At 47.1% G+C, this 23746-nt stretch overlaps 11 protein-coding genes across 11 annotated transcripts; 5 read left to right on the top strand and 6 right to left on the bottom strand.

Moving 5' to 3' along the window:
• Positions 1 to 466: 466 nt before the first annotated feature.
• On the bottom strand, positions 467 to 934 carry FOXG_15747 (uncharacterized protein; the record flags this gene model as incomplete). The annotated part of the gene is made up of 1 exon (XM_018395864.1): positions 467 to 934. The coding sequence occupies one exon, from the start codon at positions 932 to 934 to the stop codon at positions 467 to 469; it is 468 nt and encodes a 155-aa protein (XP_018256157.1).
• Positions 935 to 4683: 3749 nt separating this feature from the next.
• FOXG_22128 (uncharacterized protein) lies at positions 4684 to 5062 on the top strand (the record flags this gene model as incomplete). Its single annotated transcript, XM_018402526.1, has 2 exons — positions 4684 to 4704; positions 4823 to 5062. The coding sequence occupies 2 exons, from the start codon at positions 4684 to 4686 to the stop codon at positions 5060 to 5062; spliced, it is 261 nt and encodes an 86-aa protein (XP_018256156.1).
• Positions 5063 to 6152: 1090 nt separating this feature from the next.
• On the bottom strand, positions 6153 to 6937 carry FOXG_15746 (uncharacterized protein; the record flags this gene model as incomplete). Its single annotated transcript, XM_018395863.1, has 3 exons — positions 6153 to 6428; positions 6474 to 6666; positions 6717 to 6937. 3 exons carry the CDS (start codon positions 6935 to 6937, stop codon positions 6153 to 6155), a joined length of 690 nt encoding a protein of 229 aa, XP_018256155.1.
• Positions 6938 to 7502: 565 nt separating this feature from the next.
• FOXG_15745 (uncharacterized protein) lies at positions 7503 to 8205 on the top strand. Its single transcript, XM_018395862.1, has one exon. It carries the CDS (start codon positions 7642 to 7644, stop codon positions 8125 to 8127), a length of 486 nt encoding a protein of 161 aa, XP_018256154.1. The 5' UTR covers positions 7503 to 7641; the 3' UTR covers positions 8128 to 8205.
• A 229-nt stretch (positions 8206 to 8434) lies between these two features.
• Positions 8435 to 9622, bottom strand: FOXG_15744 (uncharacterized protein; the record flags this gene model as incomplete). The annotated part of the gene is made up of 1 exon (XM_018395861.1): positions 8435 to 9622. The coding sequence occupies exon 1, from the start codon at positions 9557 to 9559 to the stop codon at positions 8435 to 8437; it is 1125 nt and encodes a 374-aa protein (XP_018256153.1). The 5' UTR covers positions 9560 to 9622.
• Positions 9623 to 12124: 2502 nt separating this feature from the next.
• FOXG_15743 (uncharacterized protein) lies at positions 12125 to 14141 on the top strand (the record flags this gene model as incomplete). Its single annotated transcript, XM_018395860.1, has 6 exons — positions 12125 to 12229; positions 12611 to 12638; positions 12916 to 13133; positions 13258 to 13310; positions 13432 to 13523; positions 13810 to 14141. 6 exons carry the CDS (start codon positions 12125 to 12127, stop codon positions 14139 to 14141), a joined length of 828 nt encoding a protein of 275 aa, XP_018256152.1.
• A 47-nt stretch (positions 14142 to 14188) lies between these two features.
• FOXG_15742 (endo-1,4-beta-xylanase 1) lies at positions 14189 to 15336 on the bottom strand. The gene is made up of 3 exons (XM_018395859.1): positions 14930 to 15336; positions 14787 to 14877; positions 14189 to 14740 (listed from the first exon to the last, which is right to left on the bottom strand). The coding sequence occupies exons 1-3, from the start codon at positions 15217 to 15219 to the stop codon at positions 14426 to 14428; spliced, it is 696 nt and encodes a 231-aa protein (XP_018256151.1). The 5' UTR covers positions 15220 to 15336; the 3' UTR covers positions 14189 to 14425.
• A 2318-nt stretch (positions 15337 to 17654) lies between these two features.
• Positions 17655 to 18020, bottom strand: FOXG_22127 (uncharacterized protein; the record flags this gene model as incomplete). Its single annotated transcript, XM_018402525.1, has 2 exons — positions 17655 to 17768; positions 17817 to 18020. The coding sequence occupies 2 exons, from the start codon at positions 18018 to 18020 to the stop codon at positions 17655 to 17657; spliced, it is 318 nt and encodes a 105-aa protein (XP_018256150.1).
• A 752-nt stretch (positions 18021 to 18772) lies between these two features.
• On the top strand, positions 18773 to 20131 carry FOXG_15741 (uncharacterized protein). The gene is made up of 3 exons (XM_018395858.1): positions 18773 to 19121; positions 19167 to 19314; positions 19364 to 20131. Exons 1-3 carry the CDS (start codon positions 18779 to 18781, stop codon positions 19668 to 19670), a joined length of 798 nt encoding a protein of 265 aa, XP_018256149.1. The 5' UTR covers positions 18773 to 18778; the 3' UTR covers positions 19671 to 20131.
• A 115-nt stretch (positions 20132 to 20246) lies between these two features.
• Positions 20247 to 21380, top strand: FOXG_15740 (uncharacterized protein). Its single transcript, XM_018395857.1, has 6 exons — positions 20247 to 20361; positions 20408 to 20546; positions 20594 to 20752; positions 20804 to 20906; positions 20958 to 21124; positions 21178 to 21380. Exons 1-6 carry the CDS (start codon positions 20259 to 20261, stop codon positions 21281 to 21283), a joined length of 777 nt encoding a protein of 258 aa, XP_018256148.1. The 5' UTR covers positions 20247 to 20258; the 3' UTR covers positions 21284 to 21380.
• FOXG_15739 (uncharacterized protein) lies at positions 21229 to 22918 on the bottom strand. Its single transcript, XM_018395856.1, has 2 exons — positions 22623 to 22918; positions 21229 to 22574 (listed from the first exon to the last, which is right to left on the bottom strand). Exons 1-2 carry the CDS (start codon positions 22812 to 22814, stop codon positions 21381 to 21383), a joined length of 1386 nt encoding a protein of 461 aa, XP_018256147.1. The 5' UTR covers positions 22815 to 22918; the 3' UTR covers positions 21229 to 21380.
• Positions 22919 to 23746: the final 828 nt, after the last annotated feature.

Genomic DNA, 23746 nt, shown 5'->3' with positions numbered 1-23746 from the left:
AAGACAAGGCCAGGTGCAAGGCCAGGCGGCAAGATAGGCAGTAAACCAAGCAGAAAGCCAGTTACAAGGTTGATTACCAGAGTTAGAGTACAGACTATTTATGTCTATTACTTATATCTTATTAGTTTAAATTGGAAGTATTGAAATGGAGCCTGTTCTAGGGTAACACCGGATGACATTGCGCAATGGCTGATGGAGATGCAATATGGTTTGACACCCAACTTGTCATCATATGCAAAGCACTCAGCAAGTTAGATGATGTAGGCGTCGCACAATGGTTTTGTCTGAAGGGTGGAAAGACGGGTCTCGTGATGAGAGTGCAGATATTAGTAAGAAACGTCTAGGGAAGCCTGATAAAATTGCAATTGAAGTCATGGTCTCCCCGACTGTAGACATCATGAGTCTTAGTACATCTCTGGCTGCTAGTCCAAGGCAAACGATCAGGATGCTGGAATATGCCATATTCTCAAATTGGTCTGGCTTCCTGATATGTCGCCACCGGAGTTGACTTCTTGTCGTCTTTTCGCCCGTCAACTCCGCGAATCAACTCGAAGCCCATAAGACAAAAGTCCTCCAGAGACAGGGGCGAGTCTGGCCGTTGGAGAACCACGATGCTGGAAGTGGAGATGTTTTTATGGACAAATCCGGCCGTGTGCAGAAAGAAGACTGATTCCGCTAGCTTCAATGCGAGCTTAAATCGATGATCCAGAAGCGTCTCAGCTTCGGGAAAGGAGTCGTACTTGATAGTCAATTCCAGTGTAATAGCTGAGACAATCGGGTAGGGAGCCACTTGAGTAAAGATGAATTGGTTTGTCTCCTCATGGAAGAAATAACGTTCCACCTTGAGTAGCCGCAGATCAGCGGCTGGAGAGAGGCAATGAAGGGCTGCCGCCAACAATCCCATCTCAGAGTCAAGGTCTTTGAAAATAGCCATCCCTGGGACTAGCTTTGGAGAGACCCTGTGACTTGCAAAAATCAGTTGTCGTTCGCCTTCCCGTAATGGCAGAAGACAGTACTACCCGCGATCGATAATTCTGTCAGCAAGGTCTTTTGAGTCGTCCAAGCGCATGGCTTCGCCCTTTTTGTCTTTCGCGACAGGTGCAAACTTCAAGAATGTCTTCAGGCCATTGTTGGATTTGATGAGTGCTGGAGCTTCCACTTCAATGCTTGATGATGGGATAATGGCTCTCAGCTCAGTTGGTAGACCCAGAACACGGACATCGAACCTCTGTGTCCAGGCATAGATCTCTCTCTCTCCAATTCCTTCAGGCCAGCACGGCGCACTATCCACATCCCACGATTGATGATGTCATTCAAAAGACCCTTCCGCCTGATTTTATACAGGCTTTGATAAACCTTGCCGACGAGATTGTCAAGATAATGCGCTCTTTGGTTGAGTTGTGCTTCATCCTCCGCGGACAACTCCTTATTAGCATTCTGGTCTTTCCTTTGCTGGAAATTTGACGGATTGTGCTCAGAGCCCGCAGATCCCACTCGATGTGTGCTTTCAGAGATTTTGCATCGTCGGAATACACTGCGCAGGCTCCGACAAAGTCTAGTATCAGGGTTCCCGCGGTGATCACAGTTCCAAAAATGTCCATGGTTTATGTTGTCTTCTCCGCGTCTATAGGAGGTTACTAAGCAGAAATTCCAGGTCTGGATAAGTATTGAACGATGGGAAGGAAAGGCTGCTGGGCAGTTGACCTGGGAAACGGCCACGGTTATGTGCTGTCATCTATAGCCCGCCACTCGCATTTGTGGACCAGCCGATGTCCTTACATACCTAACGAGGCGATGCCTAACTTAAGGCAGTGTCTACAAACCACCCTGTGTTCAACAGTATGTTGAGGGCGGCTCAAGATGATGTACTATCGCCACTTTCAAGCCCTCACGTTTTACTGGTACAGTAGTAGCCTGTCCTCTGTGATCTTCAAATTGTAGTTTCCACTTTTCTCTTTCCCTTGGTTGCCTCCACTACTCAGGCTGTAAGGCAGGGACCCCGGTCCGAGTGATGCAAGGCGGCTAGATATTCCAATACCGGCATGGCCCCCCCTGAAATAACAATTCCAAAATTTCACTTTTCAAAACTCTAGTAACAGTTCCTGTAAACCACATCCATCAGTTTGCAAACTTGCGTGCAAGAGATCAGCCTACTACTACTGCAAAAGACTTGCGCAATCTCCCTCCGATCCTTGAGCAGAGCAGAAGAGTTAGACATAAGAAGGTCAGCGAAACAAGTGTTACACATGCTCCAGGAGTCGTTTTGATCCTATATGGGTTTCAACGCTCGACGTGACTGGCCTGTTCGCTAAATTTAGTAACGGTAAAGATATTTATTATTACCAAGTAACCCAAGTCCTATCTCTTTTGTTAATCAAGGCAATGCGACGTTTCGAAAGTTATGACGAAAAAGATGCCGAGCGTCCGTTTGAGACAACGAATACTTCCATGCCCATCTCAGACCGAATATGTATATACGATGCCAAACGTCCGGGACGCTCCACATGGGATTACATCATGAACACATTTATAATAAGCAAGACTGAAGATGTACAGACCGCCAAGCGCGAATTCCTTCAAGAAATTCACATTTTCCGCCAAGCTCAGAGTCATCACGTGGTCAAAGTCAGTCATGCATTTGAACTATCGTCTGAGGGAGTCAAAAACATAGAACTAGCAATTGTGATGCCGACACGGATATGGATCTAGACGAATATCTACGCGCGCCTCTGTTCGCAAAGAAGCAAGAAGAAAGACAAAAACGAATCCACCAATGGTTTTACTGTTTGGCCAATGCGATAGAGTTTATTCATGGTATTGGCATACGACATCGGGACATCAAACCAAAAAACATCTTAGTCCATGGTGATAAGATACTACTGGCAGACTTTGGAATATCAAGCATGGGCTTGCTTGCCACACTGTCTACAGCTATACCACAGCTGGCCCGATCGAGATCGCCGACACATTGCGCACCAGAGGTAGAAGAAGGGAGCAGTCGAGGCAGATCAGCAGACATCCTTGCTTTAGGAGCTGTCTTTCTCGATATGATTGCTGCCTAACAATCAAAGACCCACAATATTAATAACCTCAAAAAGAATTCCTATGCCCAAAGTCTTACGCATATTCATCTTTGGATAGACTCAGCCCATAATGACATTGGCGCAGATCATTGGCGCCTTGACATCCCATCTCTGTGCCGAAAGATGTTAGATCTTCAGAGAGGCCAACGGCCTCTTACTTCTAAAGTGCAGAAAAGTCTTCCGTCCTTGCCGGAGTCATACGATTCAAACTCAATGTCTTGCGGCTGCATCAACAACGATACCATGGAATCAAATGCTGTTTTAATAGAAAAGTGCAAGCAAGGTTCATTGACCGAGGTTAAAGACGTCGTCGAAAAGTATGCAAACTCATCTGTTATAGGTGCGTTACATCAAGCCTCTGCTCGTGGAGCGGTGGATATTGTTACCTATCTGGTTGACCAGCATGCTAAAGTAAATACGGAAGATTAGAGCGGTCAAACAGCACTTCACTGTGCTTCAGGGATGGGAGCTTTCTAATTGAGAAAGATGCCGAAATCGATAGATCTGACGAGTAAGGCCGGATACCTCTCCACTCTGCCGCTGGCTGCGTAAGACTTGGGGTTATAGAGCAACTGTTGGTCAGGGCCAAAGAACTGGGTAACACTAGGGCTGTCATTGAAGCCGTGGATGCGTATGGACAGACCGCCATTCACCTCACAGCTAAAAGAGGACATGAGTCGGCAGTCAAATTGATTCTGGAGACACTATTCGAGGCTGGTGGGGATACAAAGCGATAGATATCTGACAAAGGAGGGCGAACAGCCCTCCATGATACTGTTGGATATGGCTCCGTTGAGCTGGCCAGGCGACTACTTCATCATGGTGCTGATGCGAATTGCCAAGACAAGGACGACCGAACACCACTCCACTGCAGCGTACTGGGAGACGAATCAAAAAAACATATCAAGGGCATGGTGGCCCTCCTGGTTAAAAACGGAGCTAATATTATGATACTTGATGGCAACGGCCGACAGGCCTGCTGGCTGGCCCGCGGAAAGCCAGAGATTCAAAAGTTTCTCAATGATGAGGAAGATCAACGCGCGAATATGGGAGTGAAGTGAGTCCTGCTTTTTTATACTATAGAGATCAAGCATGAGGGCTCAGATATTGATTCTGGCAGACATACATCCGTGCCTGTCAGCACAGAACACAGTGATGCACCCCAAGAAAATATTTTTGCTGGGTTCCATGCCAATTTCATATTCTTCATGACAATTGCTCAATGTGCAAAAGTTGGTTTCATGCCAGCGGATTGGAAATTGGATGCTCGACTTGAGTTACTAGGCAAAGGGGCAACAGGTGATGTGAGACCATATAACCAGACCCTGAACTCGGATTTTGCAATCAAAAGATTTACTGCTTACCGTCAAAGTCTACCAGCGACTCTCCAACCATATGACAGAGCATCCCTGAGCTTTGAGAACAAAGAGAGCCTCTACAGAGTTTTGATATCGAAGTTGGTGATACTGAGTCTCCCCACGATCAGGTCACATTAGAACAACATAAATCTAGAAGGGATCGGATTTGATGTTTAAGAAGATGGAGAGGTTTGGCCGGTACTGATTATGGTCACGGCACCAAGGGTAAGTTGATACGTTGAATGGCTTCAGGGGAGTTTTTAGTAAGTGACAAAGCCATTCGACTAAAAGTGTGTACCCAAATCGGCTCAGCGATATCAGCGATGCATTAGGAAGGTGAACTCTTCAAGGTTATTACAACGCGCACTGACACTGATAAAGTATTTAGATATTTTCCACGGCGACATCAAACCACAAAACGTGCTGATCTATGAGGAGGCTGAGTCGCTCTGTGCGAAATTATCTGACTTCAACTATTCTTGCTTTGGTAAATCAGAGGAGGATCTCGTTCGTCTTCCCAAGTCGAAGCCATGGTATGCTCCAGAATATTTTTCTGGTGAGATCAAGTTCCGGGAAGCTAAGCTGAAAGATATCTATTCCTATGAGCTGTTATGCTTCTAGACTTTATATCCTGACGAGTTCCACAACAGTATCCGTGAGGCAGACGCGCTACGAGTAGGAGGACATCGTATTAGCATCCAAGACGAAGCTAAAAGAATCGCCCATGGAACACTAGCATTGAAGCCATCTATCAAGCAACAACTTCAAGAGGTCTTCGATATCACTTTGTCTCAGACCCCAGAGAGGCGCCTTCAGCAAAGCTTAGATAAGACACTTAAGCTGTTAGGCAGTGATTTGCAAGTATCATGTTCTCCAAAGCTACAGGAAATACCGGACCTTTGATGCAGACCTCGACCTGACGATGAACCCGTGGGTAAATATAGATGGGAAGAGTGGGATCTGCCAGATCCTTCCCAGTTATCAGATATGCTTCGGCCCCGGCGATTATTTATGAGTCATTATTGCTTATGTGGCATCTTCACGACCTAGCTAGAAGGGGGGCATTAATAAAATTTCAAGGCGAGGAAAATTCTTCAAGGTACAGTAAAATACCACTTACTTATTGTATATTCACTCCCTCTGACCTCAGCCTTTAGTTCTGAGACACGGCCGAGAAACGAAAGATTTCTCGGTGTTATAAAACACCTTTCCTTAAGCGTGCGTCTCGTCCCATTCTTTCACAAGGGAGATTAATCGAACGTTGACCTTTACCACAGATTCTCCGCGCCATGTTCTCTTTGATGAAAATGGAGGAGGGCGGATACAAGCCTCCGGAACGAGCTATAGATATGCTTTGAGAACGGAATGACGCGGCAGAGTAGGTTTACTACAGAGCGGTTCTAAAATAGTGCTAAGGAATTATCGAAGAATCTTTTAATACCGGTATTTTGTTACTTAACTGAGTTCGAATGGCATAAATGAATCTCTATTTTGTAGTTTTCGGCATTACCGACAAAGAACTATCTTTCTATTATTTCCGGCAAATGATTCCGAGAATAAGACAGCGAGTTGATATACCGCTAGAGCTCTGTTGATGATTCTATGGATACATTTTAAACCAAGTTTAAGATTATAACAGAGTATTAGTGCTCATGCAGCTCTTATATGTGAGCCTTCTGTCAATTCAAGGTACAGTTCTTAACCCCGTCCGTCATGTCATCTTCTTCAAATACTCCCTCCCGCCCTCAACGATCCTTCTATTCAAAACAACAAACTCATCTTTCTCACTCCCCTCAACAGCCAAATACGTAAAGAACGCACCTAGCTCCTCATTCCGAATAACATAATCATCACCCAGTAGCAACTGAGCCAAATACCCAGGCACTCTCATCCTGTTGGTAATAACACCGCCAGGTCTTAACATCCAAGCCTTCCAAACAGCTGCATGCTCTTTCGCAAGCTCTAGTGAGCGAAGTTCATACAAGCCCTGAAACTGTCAGCGGTGGTGAGATAAGAGGGGAGGGGGACGTACTTTGAGTTTACGAGGGTAGTCATTAACCCATAACTTCGCATCTTGTTCCTGAACAACCCACTTCCCACTGAGATGAATAAACCGAAATGGTTCTCGCTTAGGTTGTTTCTCGAGAAGAGGCGCGAAGGCAGTTTGGAAAGCGAGGGGGTACTCCATATCAACGTTGACGTTTCCTCTATACGAGCCCATGGCACTATTATCATCAGCCTCAAACCCTCCTTCACAATAACAAGATCAACTTACCAAATCATAGCAGCGGCGTCGACGTGCGGGAGGAGAATATCTTCAGACCATTTTGAAAAGTCTTTTATCATGACAGTCTGAAGTTTCGCATGATCTGATACATCAGCGGGGAGGGCGCGGCGCACGAATGCGACTACTGAAGTAATCTTTGGATGGGAGAGACATTGGCGGAAGGCTTCGCTGCCGATGGAGCCTGATGCGCCGAGGAAGAGGACTTTCATGTTTAATTGCGTCTATTGTGCTGAAGTTTGGTTCGTGAGAGAGTAATGAGGCTCAAGCGACCCTTATATAAAGGGAGTTCGTAGACGTTTCTGGAGATGCTGGTTGCGGCGGTATGCGGACTTTCAAGGATGACGATCCCAAAGTCCGCTAGTGTCACTCAGCCATCTGTTTTGGCGTATTTATTTAATTAAATGCTCAGCTACTAGCGATAAGGAACATGTTTAGGTTACAAGCATGCGAATTTTAAAGCTTGGCTTATGGCCTGGCTTACTTCCTAGATCGATACGCTATACGAAAATGTCGCGGGTTCTGATTAATTCTCCGCAGTAGTGTTGTGGCTCACATCAGCCAGAGGATTCCTTCTGTGGGTCATTCAGTTTAAGAGGCCCTCAAATGACGATATTATTAGATGAACTAACAAATATTTATGTCTCGTTAAGCACAGAAATATTGTGTATACTTTACGCATTAGCAGTCGTTGTGTTTTAGGTACTCAATCGCTATGCGCGTCATGATCAACGTCCAACCAGCCAACTGCCGGGTAGGTAGGCTTACTCACTGACACTTGACTCACTGAACCGGCCCGGTCCTCAATGAAGAAGAGCCATTGCCTGAAAAGTGAATGTCAATTGAATCTCATCTTTGCAGCATCTTTTCTGTCATTTGCGTTATCTGAGTACCCATCAATCGTGAACGCGACGTCATGGCTGCCGACCCTCCATTCACCTCGCCAGACCTCACGCTCACCCGCGCCCAAGCGAGCGACATACCTTCAATTAAGACTATCGTCAACGCAGCATACGAGAAATATATCCCTCGGATCGGCAAACCGCCAGCCCCAATGACAGCAGACTACGCATCTCTTCTCACAGCCCACAACGTCTTTATCCTGCACGCCGCTCAAATCCCCGTCGGCGCGCTCGTTCTCCAACACGAACCAGACTCCGACACCATAAAGATCGAGAACTTGGTAGTTAACCCAAGTGCGCAGGGTCGAGGTTACGGAAAGGTGTTGATGCGCTATGCTGAAGACTTTGCGAGGTCGCGAGGTCGCAATGCGTTGGAGTTGTATACGAATGTGAAGATGTTTGAGAATCTGGGGCTGTACCTTAAGATGGGGTTCGTGGAGACTGGGAGGAGGGAGGAAGACGGGTTTGAACGTGTGTATTTCCGCAAAGAACTGGAATGATATGGGAATAATAACTTTTATCTATTGCGATGCATCAATTGAACGTCATGTACAGATAGCGACGCGCTGATGAAGCCTGCTCCCATCGCGTGAGCCGATTGATCGCCACACTCCAACGCGACCGTCCCCGTCTTCACAAATGCGCAGACCAGTATATACATATATCGGGTATCTCTATCGCGACAATGACCCCTTCAACCTCTCAAAACTAAAATTCCATACCTCCGCCCTTCGCGGCCCATCACTCGACTCAACCAGCCCAACATGCTGCAAAACACTCGGATCAAGCGCCCACTTGCTCAGCCCGTTATCCCGCGCGTAATCCTCCATGATCATATCCCCTGGGAACTGATACGGCGGCTCGCGCAGGAAATCCTGCAGGTTCTGTAGGTGATGGTTCGGAAATACTAGGCCTTGCGCACAGCAGCCGTAGCGTGGCATTTCGCGCACCGTGGGGGAGCGTGTGAAGAGTCGGTGGAGGCTGATGGATCAAGCTAAGCGCCACTATGAGAGCGGAAAAGGCTGAGATCAGATCAAGTGGTTGATAGTACGTCCCGGTAAGCCTCAGGTAATGGAGGGCCTTCCCTAAAACAACTTTGTGGCGGCGCTGTCTACATCGTAGGGCGAGGAGAAGACAGGCTATTAAAGCTGTGTATCCTAGGATGACGACCTTGAGATAGTCAAAGATCTCTTCGTTATTCCAGCCCATAAAGATCTCGGAGTAAAACAGTCGCAGGTACATCCAATCTTTATGCGCATCGGTCGCCTTCTGTTCAACCTCGATGACACCCTTTTTAAACCGCGTGAACCAATCGGGCGAAGCTATTATATCGTCTTCAATAAGCGCAAAGTACGTCGGATCGCGTCTTCGACACGCTTCGAAGAGGACCGAGTGATCAAGTCGTATGTTCTCCACGCGATCGTCGCTGCGTCCCATACCGCGAACATCGTGGGGAAGGACCTTGTAATTGAGCTTCGACTCGGTCTTGGAGTCGTTGGAATACACCAAAACATCATCAGCAAGCCCGAACAACCAATCCTTCCCGTAAGCAAAGTGCTTCGTAGGATCTTTATCCGCCAGCAGAACAACAATGTGAATCTGATTCCGCTCATTCGGCGTCAACGTATCAACAAGACTGCCGACGGTATGCGCTAAAAACCCCGACGTCGTGCGATTGATGCTGGGGATGCCGATGCAGAGGAACTCATTGTCGACTTGTACTTCGGTGCGCTGCTTGTGCGCGACGGGGAAGATCTCGCGCTCGAGGTAGGCGTCGACTTGTTTTTCGCGGAGGGCCGAGTAGCGCCGGTTGAAGGCGATGCGGGACTTGTAGAAGAAGGAGGACGGGTCGTCGTAGGAGTTGCGGTAGGACCAGATTAGGGCGGTGAACCACACCAGCCAGAAGCCGATGTTTGCGTGGGAAGGGCGCATGGCGTCATGTCGCGTGCGGTTGAGGAGAGATGCTTGAGAGAAGATGGAGATGGAGGATTTGAATTGAATTGGGTTTGGGGAGGTTTAGGGCGCAGCCGCTGATGTTACAGTGGTTACCCCGCTGTACCGGAATTATGAATGGAGGTGATTGGCCCGTTTGCGGGCCCCTTTTTGAGAACGCTAAGCCTTACGCTTTGATTGGTGATATCATTACACGTGCTGAATCCTTCGACATGCATCCGAGGCGCAGTTTTGCCAAGAAATTCAGGAACGGACTGAGTTTTGGGAGGAGAGGCTGCGGGCAGACTTGTCTTGTCTCTTAATATCAGTGACGCGTCGTGTTTTGGAGCGGCAATTGGTGGCAGCGGCTCGTAGTATATGGTATCAGTCATGGTCACGCCGAGTCACTGTGAACAACGCCGAGTTGAGAGTGAACTGGCGACGTGATTACGCGCATCACCATAATAGAGTGATTGGGCATAGATCTGAAGCATTGAGCGCGATGGACATCAGACTTTGAGCGTGATAAAGGCACTAGAATGGCACTGACGGTGCTCAGCCAGGAGAGAACGAATCATGCCGACCGGTTCGCAATGTCGATATAAACTCCCTCCACAGCCAATGCCAGGCTCAAAGTCACACTCCAGCACACAGAAACAAAGACTACAAGACAAGACCAAACACCCTCATCTTCACAATTACTACAACAACCAAGATCATCATGTCTAACCAGGAGGTTATGCCCCCTGCTCCTACTGCAAATGAGGATACAGTTCTGAATCCGTTACTCAACGACCCAGCATGCAAACAAAACGCCAACATCCTATGCCAATGCAAGAGATGCAGTGATCAATGAATAAGAGCTGCCCATAGGGAAAGGGCAATATACTGCAATGTTTGCCTTGTGCTGTGCCATCCTGAGGCTAATTTCACTTTGGCTGTTGAGAAGTAATGAACGGAAAAAGTTGTGACGCAAAGACGTGGGGAATACATGGGTTGACGAGGAGTTGGTTGGGGCTATAGAATCCAATAGAAAGAGATCAATTAACTGATTTTCTAATTAATATGATAACTTTTGTTGAATCGAGCCGATGCGAGAGTGATAAAGAGAATGACAACGAGCTCAATTATGACACGTGCGTCGATCCCCAACACCAAACATCTGTGTAACATAGAGTGATTATTCCTTGTTAATATGTCTAAAGAAGCACCAATAGTTTATATCCTACACTGATAGAGTAATTATGTCTTACATAAGTCACATGTGATCTAGATATATGATCTTGTGGAATATAACAGTTGTTGTCCCGAAAGGGGACGCTTAACAATCCTAGAAGCGACAGCTCCATTGCCCACCTCCCTGTGCTGGCTATCACAATAAGTGATCTAGTAGAATGTACAGACTTCTAGCGCTGTCAGTGACATTGGGACGTGCCGGTTGACCAGCAGCTGCGACTCATGATCCACTCCTCTGCACGTCATGTCTGCTGGGACATCTGAACAGTGTCGAACTGACGGGCAACTTGAAGTGAATGGTTTGCAGATCAAGAATACACTGACAAAAGCCTTTCTGCAGGCAGTAGGTGTGCGCTTTACACCCTTTGCACGGTGAAAGAAGTTCAAAATGGCCGTGACAAGACTCAACAGCGGGAGAATGATTCATATGCCTGCCACGTCCATCGTAGATATAATCTCGCGGTTGGACCAAACTCAGCTGGAAAATCACACCTCAGCCAACACGCAACACAAACACTACCACAGATTCACAGCAACATCCAAGAACAGCCCCCAGCCTATCAGTCTATCACTATGCCTTCCAGCAATACCACCCCAGACCCCTCCCCCTCCCCTTCGGTCGAGGCGACAAATCCTCACACTGGACTCATCCATTCTGCAGCCAACAAACAAGGTGCCATGTCACTCTGCGCCTGCAGGATGCAACCGCAATGCACGAACCTTGTCCTAATTAGGGGCTACAGGTGTCATTGGTGTGTTGAGCATTGCCCACCTGAGGAGTCAGAAGCTCCGGTGGCAATGGGAAGAAGATCATGAGGAGATGGAAATTGATCACTTATTCACTAAACCTCTAAGCTTGGGTGTCAATGATGATCATTGAGAATGGCTATAAATGATGCTTACGCAAGTTCACCGGAGTGGACTTAGTAGGTGATAATAAAGAGAAACTCATATAAATTACGTATCACTGTGTCTGTGTATGAGTGAAGTATTTATAGTTGCGCTCGAGCTATTAAACAATCTATGATCAGACCGAGAGCTGTAGGTAACTCAGCTCACTGTGAGTAGCAAGCCTTGTTGAAATTATGCAGAGGACTCTGAAATCTTGCTGTGAATAAACAATCTCCAAATAACTACATAAACTCTACGCATGCGCGCGAACGATCTAAAAATCACACTTCAACTCGCCAAATACTCCGCTACTCCAACTAACAACCTTTTACCGCACAAGTCAGAAGGACAGATGCATCCACGTGTACAACTATCACCTCACAATGCCTCCGAACATGCACATTCTTCCTTCCGAGACTCTTGATATTGGTATTGCAGATGGCCAAGTCATGCACGCCTCCCAGCAATACCACGTCTGGAGAAGCAACAACAATAGTTGACCCTTTGGTCGACAACAACGGTCCCAAGCAACATGCCAATAAGGTCCGTCGCTGCCCCTGCGTCTGCGAATAGGTTTGCCGGTCTGACGATGTCTACTGCGATACATGTCTCGCCGCAAGACATAACTATTTGCCCCCCAGGTTTTATAGGTCAAGCTAGGGGTATGATGCTATAGAATAAGCTATGGACTAGTAATCAAAGAAAAAACCCATTACGACAATCCTGGTTCCTTGTGACATCACCGTTCTGCAAGTTGGCTTACTGGTGACAAGATCTACTTTCGGATACACCATTTCCCTTCCATCTATGGGAATATTTTAATACTTGCCAAGGTGGCCTCGGCCCCTCAAGGCACCACCAATCCCCTAAAACGTCCAGACCTAGTCCCGTTCCACTGTAGAACAATTGACGTTTCCATCTTAGCGCCACGGTTGGCATGTTGCCAAGAAAGGTAAGACACGAAGAAATGCCAGGTCCGAACTCAAAGACAAGCCATTTTATTGCCGAAGACCCGTTTGGCGCGGGTATAAACAGCCATAATGCTCTTGTGCCCATTCTCCTTCTTGTACCAGAGGCGAAATGCTGTGGGAGTATCTGGGCCACAGCAAACGCCCGAGGCATGTCGCGATGAAGAATCCAGAGGCAAAGGATATTCTCGTAAGATCTCTGTGTCTACGGGAGGGACTGGTGCTAATGGCTATAGCTATCTCAAATACTCGTCATTATAGCGACAATCCTCGTTATCGCGCGCCTGAACCTTCGTCTTCGAATACAAAAGCGAAAATTACTACTTAGCGACATATTCATGGTAGCAGCGTGGATATCGGGCCTTATTACAGCTGCGTTTTCACCAGTGTTTGCAGTGCTCGATGCATTCGATCCGAGCGTTCATACAACATTGAAGGGATACCATGGAGGTTCTGCCAATTTGGTGTTGATATTGAAGGTGAGTAGGGGAATCGGGGTGATAGATGGGAGCTGACGTGGAGTAGTTGCTGTTCGCATCGAGCTTTCCCTTTTATACGACGCTATACTTGTGCAAAGCTGCGTTGCTTGCTGTTTATCTACAGGTCTTTCCGGAGTTTATGGTCAAGAGGCTCAGGTTCCTCTGGGCGACAATTTGGTTCGTGGGGATCAGTTACATCATCACCATCGTGATTTTATTCTGTATTTGTCTCCCCATAAACCGAAGCTGGTAGGTTCATTCAGTATGTTCTTGAGGCACGGCACTAATAAATCTACAGGGATCTCAGGCCTTCGAGGACATGTCCGAAGTGGACTTATGCTGTTACTTTTCACGTTGGCTGGGGACTGTCATTTCTGGGAGATCTGTTGGGTAAGTTGATCTCCATTCTGTTGGGACGATGTCTAATAAAGTGGAGTGTTCATTCTGCCGTGGTTAATTGTACCAGCTCTGCACGTCAGAAGAACCTTGAGACTCGGTATATACTTCACCTTCCTTCTCGGCACCGTCAACATGGCTGTTAGTCTTGTTCGCTTTGTCATGATCTGGAAGGCTGGTGCCGATTCTAGCATCTCATTAAGTACAATAGGTACGACCTACGATTCATTTCGCCACCTACAGATGCTAATCGTTGCTGCAGTACTTTGGAGCGCTCTAGACGTAAACATAGGTCTCGTCGTCGCTTGCCTTCCTTCACTACGCCCATACTTCGGATCGCGAACCAAGTCCCAAGAACCGAGTCGAGAAAGCAACAGCTGGGAGTCCACACGCAAACACTCTGGGTTTGGCAACCGAACGATATGCTTTCACTCCAAGCAGCGTGGTAGCGAGGCGTGGCCATCATCGTCCGGCAGTCATGCCAGATACTCGTCAATAGACCAGACAGTCGTTGGGTCCTGGGATGATACAAAAGGATTTAAGGATGCGAATGATATAGAGTTGAGGGATCTTCCGGGAGCGAGGACGCGGGACGTAAAATATGGCAAATAGAGGCACGAATAATAGGTATGGAGCATCACTGATGGTTCACTGAGCGTGGAAGGTATTTCGCGATATGTAATATTGATCAGATCAAAGTTATGTACTAGAGAATGACAAGACATAACTCCAAAGGAGAAATGTCCCGCGCTGAAAAGTAAAGCCCCATCAATTGACACCAGGTCAAGCCTTCTTCATAGTTTTCACATCCACCATCTTTATCATAATTCCCAAGCAATGCCATAGAGAGATTCAGCCTCATTGTTTCAAGGCCAACGAACCTTCACAGGCAGGTCTTACTTAGTCTGGACATAGATGGAAGAAGATCCACTGCTCTGGTAACCTTCAGTAGCCAGAATCTGATAGTAGTGGTTTCCAAGTCTCATGCCAGCCGAATTCCAAGCATTAAAGATAGTCTGCATGTTGACGGCGCCGCTGGTGCGCTTGTTGCGGCGGATGGCCCAGTACTGGTTGAAGGTCTGGGTGCCGTCGATGGAGGGCTGCTGCACGCGGGTGGTTTGGTAGAGATCGTAGGTGTCGCCGTCGTTGTAGACGGTGCCCTTGTGCTGGCCAGCAGAGCCAGGGTTGTAAGTGCCGTAGCTCTCGATGACCTAGATATTGTTAATGGAGAGTTGAGGGGTGAGATGGGGTACGTACGTAGTACTCGACGAGAGGGCTGCGAGTCCAGCCGTAAACGCAAAGGTAGCCGTTACCCTGAGGGCTGAAAGAACCGCCATAGTTGATGGTTCTAGTCCATCATCAGCAAACTATCTCAACTCTTAAAAGCATCTTCAACTTACCGGCCAGTACCAGGGTTCCAACCCTTTCCACCAACAAAGTTACCAGTGTTGCGCCAATCAACCTGGTAGTGACTACCCTCACCCATGCGGTAGTTGGCATAACCACCGCCATCAGACCACCAAGAGTAGAAGTATCCGTTGTGGTAACCCTCGGAGTTGCCAGTGACTTGACGGGCCTCGAGGACGGAGGTGGAGTTGCCGTCGTCTTGCTCGTCGAGGAAGTCAAAGGGGTGAGCGAGAGCTCCAGTGAGTGCCGAAGCGGCGAGGAGGAGAGACTTGAAGGAGACCATGATGTCTCTTTTGAGATTGGCTGGATAGTTGGGATGTAAATCGAAGAACCCTGATGAGCTGCAGAATCAATTAGTTGGTGAGCGGGATGTTCTCTATATATACTCGTATAAGGCTTCATATCGCCTGTCATAAGTCGACTGCCAAGTATCTTAGTCCTTAATACCAAGATCATCAGGCTCTTCCAACCCTCTAGCTTGGTGCCCTACCTCGGAACCTGGCTCTCCGTTACTAGCAAAAGCAACTCTTTGCATTCATCTTGGAAATCTCAGCCTCTTCTTCCCCACTCGCATGAAGGCCAAGACGGTAAGCACTGGAGCCAAGACGGTAAGAACTCTCCTGGCCAATGATAGGTGAACAACCCCTTATCCCCAAGAGTCAGTCTGTGATGCGATTGGCAGGACGCATTCATAAGAACTGGCGTGATGTTTCCTCCGCAATTTCGATCGGTGGCATCCATAATTGACTTCCGGCTAAAATGGCATTCCCCAATTCCTCTGGTCCGTGGCTTGAGATCGTGACTCGGGATGCCAGCACCTTATTGCGGGGAGGCAGGGATCATGGGGAAGGAGGAGTGCACGTGGCAGACATATCATATTAGGCTGCTATGCCGAAGGATAAACATGCGTGCCAAGCTTTCTTCGACGAACGAGTAAGAGAAGCAGAATGACTTGGTGTTGCAATGGGACCACTTCTAGTATCATAATGTTCTTGATGTGTATCCAGGATGTCAGTAATGAGAGCCGAAGCTATTGCCGGAGTGCCCAGAACATGGTTTTAATGGAGTGATTGTGCTTGGCATGGTGTGCTTCCACCTTGACGGGTAAAAGCTTTGAGGCCATTTATAATCCTCGACATTCTGACAATTGAACTTGGAATACTGATACATAGTACGTAGGATCACTCACTCATTCCTATTGTTTCTTTCGAGCAGTACTCCAATATTGTCCATGGGTTATAGCTCGCTAATCAAGCTGATCTTCAGATCGAAGTAGTATTAGATAATGAAACACGGCGTCGACAAACGTCAACAAAGGTTAAATTTTAAACTCGCGACGCTTCATCCCGTCGGGTCAATCCGGCTCGACATACTTATCCCGATGTAAGATGGCTCTTCGGATCATATGCATGATCCATGTATGCCGCATTCTGGCTAAAGTCCACGATGCATGAGATTTCCTTTTAACCTCGGGTCGTCTCCGTGCTTGGCAATAGATCGGCGTCGATATTATTCTCTGAGGAATTTGTTCCCTAATAAGGTTCTTCATCTTCCTGTTTAGCTGTTTAGGCTAATGGCCGGTTAAGTTGGTGGGAGGATATAAGTGCCGTAGTATAGGGATAACGTGTTTCATATGTGAGTGCTTAGATTAGCGAGGGCGATACTCCACTTTCTGTAAGGCGGTCTATGGCGAGGGTGAATGGACAAAGTTCTTGATGTCATGCGTTTAAACAGAATTGTGTTGCTGATGAATCAATGCGCGAAGACGGATAAGGTTGAATAGACGATGGACTTTAAGTGACAAGACCACCATGTCAAAGAAGGAGATTTGATACTTAAGCCTGTAGGAATATTGTGTATCTTAGACTCCATTGCTTTGGATGTAAGTCAGCCGTTGTTAGTGTCATGCTATCGCATAAATATGTACAGCATCCCATTCTTTACTGGAGAGTTTGACAAGCTCAATTTCCAATTTCCTGGTTCCAAATGTAGCTGCGATACAAGGATTAGATGTCTAATTACGGCTGGTTTATCTGGCTGTCAGGGCCGGATAAATATGGATAAGGTCGAATAGACCATGTACTACACGGAGACGTCAGCTATCATATCACTTTGCTGGCAAAGGTACATACCTCTTTGGGCGGCTAAACGTGTTACGATGCAATCTGAGTATAGGTAATATAGAGTAATAGCGAGTGACATTCTTCGTCGATCCTACTATGTCTGTATTCGCGAAGTGTTATATTGGTCCCAGTGCTATTATTGAGGCATCACGACTATGGCGAGCTGACCCCATTCCGTCGTGCCATAAATGCATTTGTTAGTTAGCCTTCGACAATGATCTGGCACGTAAAGGTAATTGATGTGAGGTTACCTCCCTTATCCATGTTATTAGCTTTACGCCCGTTCCTCAATAGGTTGCGGACGGTCCAGGCAGATCCCAGACCGTAGCAACATTAGATCCAAGAAAGGATAGCCTACGCTGACCCTATAGATTTCGGAGGGGCCATGCATCTTTGCGCATGCCATGCTGCAACATTGGAGGTATGCAAGGATCTCAGCTTGGGGTATGTAGCATGTATTTCCAAGCGTATTGGGCCCCGGCATGCACTATTAATGTCTGCGACTTGCTACTGGCAACTCTGATGACATGGTAACAGTGTGAACTTCCAACTCCTTTTAATGAAGTTAGTTGTCCTTACGCCAGGTCTCTCCAATTTATACTGTTCCTTCCCTAAAAGATTGTTGAAGAAACTCTTTTGCTAGTTCATCCTCCTGCTTGAAGTATGCATCGGCATCTCGGCTTGGCTTGAACACCTCAGACCGGATAATCTTGTTTACATGTGAGTTAAAGTTAGGTCTGACTGACAGGTGCATTACCGGTTCAGATGGGTATTCATGGATGTCGAACCTGATTACTGGATTCTTCGGGTAAAAGTTGAGAATCTGATTGCCGACAATAGTCTTCATGACTTCATCATAACGTTTAAGGTCATCAGCGTGGATCGCGTCTCGAGCAACAAGCAGGGCCATTGGTGCATAAGAGAGGATGGCAATATTGACGATAATGGAGTAAAGCGGCATATGGCTTAAGGTGGACACTTCGATCCTACAGAAGGATGCTGAGACAATGAGGCCATTGTCTTCCATTTTGAAGCGTCTAACCTACTCTGCCAGTGGCCTCGGCCTCCAGCACGAATTAACTCCGACTAACGTAATAAATAACGCAAACTTGAGACAGATGTTCAACTCCCTATCTTCTCCTTCAAATGGCCAGGCAGGTACTCCATCGTCAGTACCCGATCACGGATTAAACCTGATTTACCTCAAATAGAGTCATGAGTAGGACAAATCTGTTGTTTAGACAAGATCCGAGCCATGGCAGTCGTATGGCTTAGCATATGAAGTGTTGTTGGTTGTCGAGAAGACGATTCTCGAAGTTTACGAAGGGGGGCATCCGATTGGCTAGAACAAGTCACTTTGTTGGTTAGCTAGCAATTTAAGAGGGTCTTTCGGCGACAGCGAGACACTTCTAACACTAGTTGAAACGACAGCTATCTGACCCCCTGGTGGTGGACATCAGTGAAAGAAGCTTTTGTTTCTTCCGGTCCATGGGTATGACAATCTCGATGCTCAGTGTTTGGAAAGAAATAACAAATTCGACAAGTGATAGGATATAGTTAAAAGAAAGGAGAAAAAGCACGCTTATATGTTATATCAAGATAAGAAGCTTTTAGTAATATTAGACTCATAATCTTCTATCACTGACGAAACGGTAATTTTATCGCGACATGTACAGGGTATGTAGTGAGATAAGATAAGATAAGACCCATGACGTCGTTATGCGGATAACACGGCATACCGTGAACTCAACATTTCCTGCTCGGTCAGGAAGCCGCGTCTCCCCCATTTCCCTCTTCAAAAGCACTGCTTCCATCAGTAGCGAAATGCCGTTAACAAGTATCGGACGTGTGGGCAGCTCGCTGGAAGAACAGCCACTTCTGCGACCCCGGAAGAGAAGACTTCCGTCCTTGAACATCCAACATTGGCATTCTCATCCCTTCAGAGGTGATCCATGGAGCGTGAGAAATACGAAACAGAAGACTGCGCAATTTCTTTCGTCGAAAGCTGGGCATTACTCTGTTCTTACGCTGGTGTCGCTTGATGTTCTTAGCATGATTGCTGGTGAGTAGATCGGGTGTTAACTGAGCAATAAGCTGATACCGGTAGACTTCGTTCTCAATCTGTTCAAATGTGAGCAAGGTAGGAAGGGATCAGATTGGGACCTGGCCCTGGAGATACTTGGATCTATCAGTCTGGTGTTCTCATGCCTCTTCGTCGTTGAACTTATTGCCTCTGTCTGGGCATTTGGCTGGAAGTCAGTCCTGGTCCCATCTCATTCATATCGCATAGACTGACATTCTTAGATACTTTAACTCTTGGTTCCATTGTTTCGACGCTTTCATTGTCATCGCTGGCTTCATAACTGACGTCGCACTCCGTGGTATCATCGAGGAGGTCGCTTCTCTAATTGTCGTCATGCGGCTTTGGCGAGTCGTCAAAATTATTGAAGAACTCGGCGTTGGAGCTCAGGAGCGGACTGAAGAATTGAACGCAAAGCTGGAGAAGTTTGAGAGTGAGAATGAAGAACTGAGAAACGAGATCTCACGGCTGAAGGGAGCGATGAGGAAGGCGGGCTTGGACCAGCAGAACATTGGAGGCATTGCGGGCTAAAGACTGAGGCCTTGAGTGTAAGACAGGATGCGGCCTTGGCAGTCTATCAGAAATGTGAAGGGGTTGTGCTACAGACGCTGCGACTCTGCTGTTGAGATGCTGTTCCAGTGACTAAGCAGGGTTAGCAGGTATGGCTGCATTCCGAAATTGTCTGGGAAAATGAGACAGTGAGAGATTCGCTATAGTGTCCGGAACTATTTCCCTCTTTTCTCCGATCCGGAAACAATACATCGTGAAGGGTGGAGCTCCCCCGCCGAAGTGATCAGCATGCCCATTTCAGGCAATTTTCCCCGCCGGGGTGAAGATACTCTTTTGGGAACCTTCGACTTGACGGACAGAAGACCGATTTAAAGACAGACCTGAACAGACGCAATTGTAACAAGTTTCTTCCTTTATTTTCTCATTTGTATTTGGTATATCCTTGTCAGAAGAGAAGAGATTAAAATGGTTGTCATCAAGCGATTCCGAACAGTCTGGGGCGTCGACTCTGGGAATGACTTTGAGAACTGGATCCCATGGTTTCCTGATCTCAAGAAGCAAGGCTACGGTGGGATGCACGCATAGAACGTGGTAAATGCCGATACTAACATGATGCAGCTGGTGTTGAAGTCGATATCACAGATCGCGATGTCGACAACCTTCAGCATTTGCGAAAGATCTTGGATGATTTTGGCCTGGAAGTCACTGTGCTGTAAGCTATTCATCACAGGTCTGCGACGATGGCTTACCTTCGGAAGATTACATACAGCTTGGGCGGGCTACGTTGGCGGTCGGCCTAGAGATCTCACGCCAGATGTCCACCTCGATATTTACCGCCCAGAACCTCGAGCGCGCAAAGATCTTGAAGCCTGTTAAGATCAACGCCCAATCCGGAGGGTGAGTCTCATGGGATTTCACAGTATTTCAGCAATTGATAATCATAGCGACTACTGGAGTCTTGACGAATCAGTTTACTTTTATCAGAAGACCCTTGGTATCGACAAGGAGCTGGGTCTCACGGGCCTCGTCAGCCACGAAACGCATCGCAACAGGTCTTTGTTCACGCCGTATGCGGCCCAGTATATCCTGCCAAAGGTTCCAGAGTAAGCTCATACTATAATGGCCTTCGCGGATGTAGGCTGACCAGGTGCAAGGCTTCGAGTGACGGCAGATATCTCTCACTGGGTTGTCGTGTGCGAAAGACTCCTGGATCTCGGTGAAGAAGACAGAGAGATACTAGATCTGTTAATCCCAAGAGTAAGAACTTACCTCATCAATCGTCTTGTATAGTTACTCACATATACTTAGGTAACTCATATCCATGCCCGCATAGGAACGACTCAGTCGTCGCAGTGTCCTGAGCCTGAAGATCCCGTGTTCAAAGAGGAACGAGAGTTCTTTGAGAGGCTTTGGCTACGCATTGTCAAGGCGCGAAGCAAGGATAGTGATCTTATTACTTTTGTACCGGAATATGGGTAGGTGAATTCAGTGAATTGAGGTCCGGTTTACGCATTACTGACGTTTATAGTCCATATCCTTATCATCCGTATGGAAGTGTCAGGACGCATGGACAGGTTGCTGATAGTGAAGGAGCGAGGTTGCAAAAGCTCTTTGAAGATAGCCTGAAGGAGTAAGAAACTTCACGATGAATTCTATGGCGAGAAACTTTCTTGGATCTTGATAATAGACTTGGAGCCCATGTATTTAGGCCGTATTGATATCTATTCGTCTCTACCACCCACTAGCTCTAACCCATACGTCAACAATCTTAGTTGCATCTCCTTCCGAAGAGTCAACCACAAGATACCATCCATATAATGCCCCCGCAACGCAAGCATGGTTCGGGAATATGACGACGTCCTGTCCAACCTCCAACGGAACAGGCGGTAGAGTAGAAGCATCCTCGCCCTCAGCATGTTCCCAGGCCGCAATCGAATGTTCCTGGCTGATTCTATCAATGATCAACCGCCTTCCTCCGTAGGATTCTGCCTTGTAAGCCGATTGGCTTATGACACCCCAGCCTGGATAAGCAGCACAAGGCTCCCGGCCAAGCCCAAGACAGCCAACAGCAACCAATGCTTCAGGCTGCGATCTCTCTTTGTCATTATAGACACTACAAACTTCGGCTATGATTGAAATAGCAATCTCATCCTCGAAGGATCCCAGCTCTCGCCTCGAGTTAGTCGAGACTTGTTGCATATCCAGAATCGAGTATACGCCAGCGTGAAGCTCAAGCTTGGTTTGGAGTCCGCCTGGTTTGCCTGTTGTGACAGCTTGGATGGACTTGCGTAGAGACTCGGCTGCTGGCGACAGATCGCCTTGTGCTGTTACTAAATTCTCGACTGCTGTGACCTGGGGAGAAGCACCAACACTGATGACTAGCTCTTTGTCCTTCGCAAAGAGATGGGCGTGGGCGTTGACTGCATCAAGACAGCCCCGAATCTCTCCCTCGAGATTCGCCATAGCTTGCTCTGGCGTGCTGTCTTTGTAACTAAGACTACTATGAGAGTACAATCCGAGCAACTCCGCCTCTCCGTGGGCTTCAAGCTCTGCGAGTGCCTCGATCAGGCCGTTCTTGTTCATCGCAGTTGGCGGCAGTCCTGCACGATGATATCCCGTGTCGACCTTCAAAAACACCCTAGCGGGGAACTTGGAATGCTGGGAGAACGCCTTCACAGAGCCAAGCTGCGTCGGATGATCAATGAGGACAGAGATACTCCCTTGTCCTAACTCCGAGCCAAGTGATGCCAACCTTGAGATCTGCGAGCGGGGTAGAGGAAGGCCGTAGAGGATATCAAGGCGACGACCTGCATCTTTGTACTCCTTCAAGAGAGGTAGGAGATGTTCAATCTCAGCTAGAGTTGATACAATAAGCTTGACGTCACCGCTTCCCTGACCGATCTGTAGACGTGTTGCTTCTATCGTCTGAAGGTCGTCAGCGTAAGCGTTTCATATGAACATGATGTAACTGACCTTATGAGTCTTGACATGCGCTCGGAAACCAAGACCAAGAGTATCAACAGCTTTAAGCATGGACTGACAATGACGAGTCACCCTAGATTTGTCTAAAATGACAGCGGGCTTCGGAACATCGTGTATGCTTTTGCAGACGTAGAATTGGCGCAACTCTTCGATTGGAGGGGTCTGTCGTTGAGGGATAGCCATCTTGGTTGATTAGACCGACTTATAAATATAATACTAACTAAATAGTTATCTAGACGAGAGAAAAGCGTAAGTACAGGCTAGAATGAAGCTCACGGAGTTGTTTTATGTCAGCAAAGTTGTCAGAGGGCGCGGCGGACTTAGAAATATCCGTTGGTGGAGACATGCCGCTATTCCCAGAATGTTAGGTAGCTTCCAGCTTGAGCCAATCAACGATAATAGACTTTGGAAGGATTCAATGTGAGTCATTCAGTTAAGGGATCTCTTTGTGTAAGAGAAATATCAATTTTGCGGTTTTGAACTCGTGAAAATAAGTACTCATTCCTAGTATCTCGCCTAACAAGATCTCAAGTGTGAGTAGATGGCTCCAGAGACAACTTATATGCGATTATAAACCTCTTTAGACAAATAGATAATATTTTCTAGGGATAATATACATAATCCTTTATTATGGAGTTAGTAGCTTAATGTTTAGTCTTAAAGCCAGTAGCCACATATAGCTTTATTAACCGAGTCGGTTATAGAATATCGTAGGTTTCAGTTTAGATAGCAAGTGAAAGATCGCTGGAGTCCGACGGTTCAGAAACATGATTGGCGTGGCCAGCCAAGCAAGTTCAGATGAATATTGAGCTCGTTCTGAATTTGATAAATGCAGGGTGGTGGTTCTTTCTCGCAATGGTTGTAGTCACATTCAGGCAGTTGCCGCCCAACTCGACCGAAATGAGCAGTTAGTATTAGGTCGGTCCAAGGTAATGTATAGTTTGAGAATCTAGAGTCCCTAGATAACGGCCTGAGAAAGGCATAATATTGTGCCATCTGTTATTGCTCCATAGCATGTAGGCAATGTTGGGGCGGTAGCCAGCCAGCCGTTCATTTTGCCTGCTTCACTTACGCGCCACATTAGACATTCTGCCCAATCCGGGTAGTTCAAGTGG

Source organism: Fusarium oxysporum, chromosome 8, assembly GCF_000149955.1.
Source record: "Fusarium oxysporum f. sp. lycopersici 4287 chromosome 8, whole genome shotgun sequence".
NCBI classification, from domain to species: domain Eukaryota; kingdom Fungi; phylum Ascomycota; class Sordariomycetes; order Hypocreales; family Nectriaceae; genus Fusarium; species Fusarium oxysporum.
Note: the sequence above shows the minus strand (reverse complement) of the source record. Positions and strands in the feature narration are given on the sequence as shown.

Excerpts from the sequence above, each read along its gene's own strand:
- FOXG_15740 (XM_018395857.1), top strand. The coding sequence starts at position 20,259 with ATGATGCAGCTGGTGTTGAAGTCGATATCACAGATCGCGATGTCGACA. Across the intron at positions 20,362-20,407 it reads GGCCTGGAAGTCACTGTGCT|ATTACATACAGCTTGGGCGG; the intron begins GTAAGCTATTCA and ends TACCTTCGGAAG. Across the intron at positions 20,907-20,957 it reads TAGATCTGTTAATCCCAAGA|GTAACTCATATCCATGCCCG; the intron begins GTAAGAACTTAC and ends ACATATACTTAG.
- FOXG_15745 (XM_018395862.1), top strand. The coding sequence starts at position 7,642 with ATGGCTGCCGACCCTCCATTCACCTCGCCAGACCTCACGCTCACCCGC.
- FOXG_15739 (XM_018395856.1), bottom strand. The coding sequence starts at position 22,814 with ATGGCTATCCCTCAACGACAGACCCCTCCAATCGAAGAGTTGCGCCAA. Across the intron at positions 22,575-22,622 it reads CGCATGTCAAGACTCATAAG|ACGATAGAAGCAACACGTCT; the intron begins GTCAGTTACATC and ends GACGACCTTCAG.
- FOXG_15742 (XM_018395859.1), bottom strand. The coding sequence starts at position 15,219 with ATGGTCTCCTTCAAGTCTCTCCTCCTCGCCGCTTCGGCACTCACTGGA. Across the intron at positions 14,878-14,929 it reads TGGAACCCTGGTACTGGCCG|AACCATCAACTATGGCGGTT; the intron begins GTAAGTTGAAGA and ends ATGATGGACTAG. Across the intron at positions 14,741-14,786 it reads GCCCTCTCGTCGAGTACTAC|GTCATCGAGAGCTACGGCAC; the intron begins GTACGTACCCCA and ends AACAATATCTAG.
- FOXG_15741 (XM_018395858.1), top strand. The coding sequence starts at position 18,779 with ATGCGGATAACACGGCATACCGTGAACTCAACATTTCCTGCTCGGTCA. Across the intron at positions 19,122-19,166 it reads TGTTCTTAGCATGATTGCTG|ACTTCGTTCTCAATCTGTTC; the intron begins GTGAGTAGATCG and ends TGATACCGGTAG. Across the intron at positions 19,315-19,363 it reads GTCTGGGCATTTGGCTGGAA|ATACTTTAACTCTTGGTTCC; the intron begins GTCAGTCCTGGT and ends TGACATTCTTAG.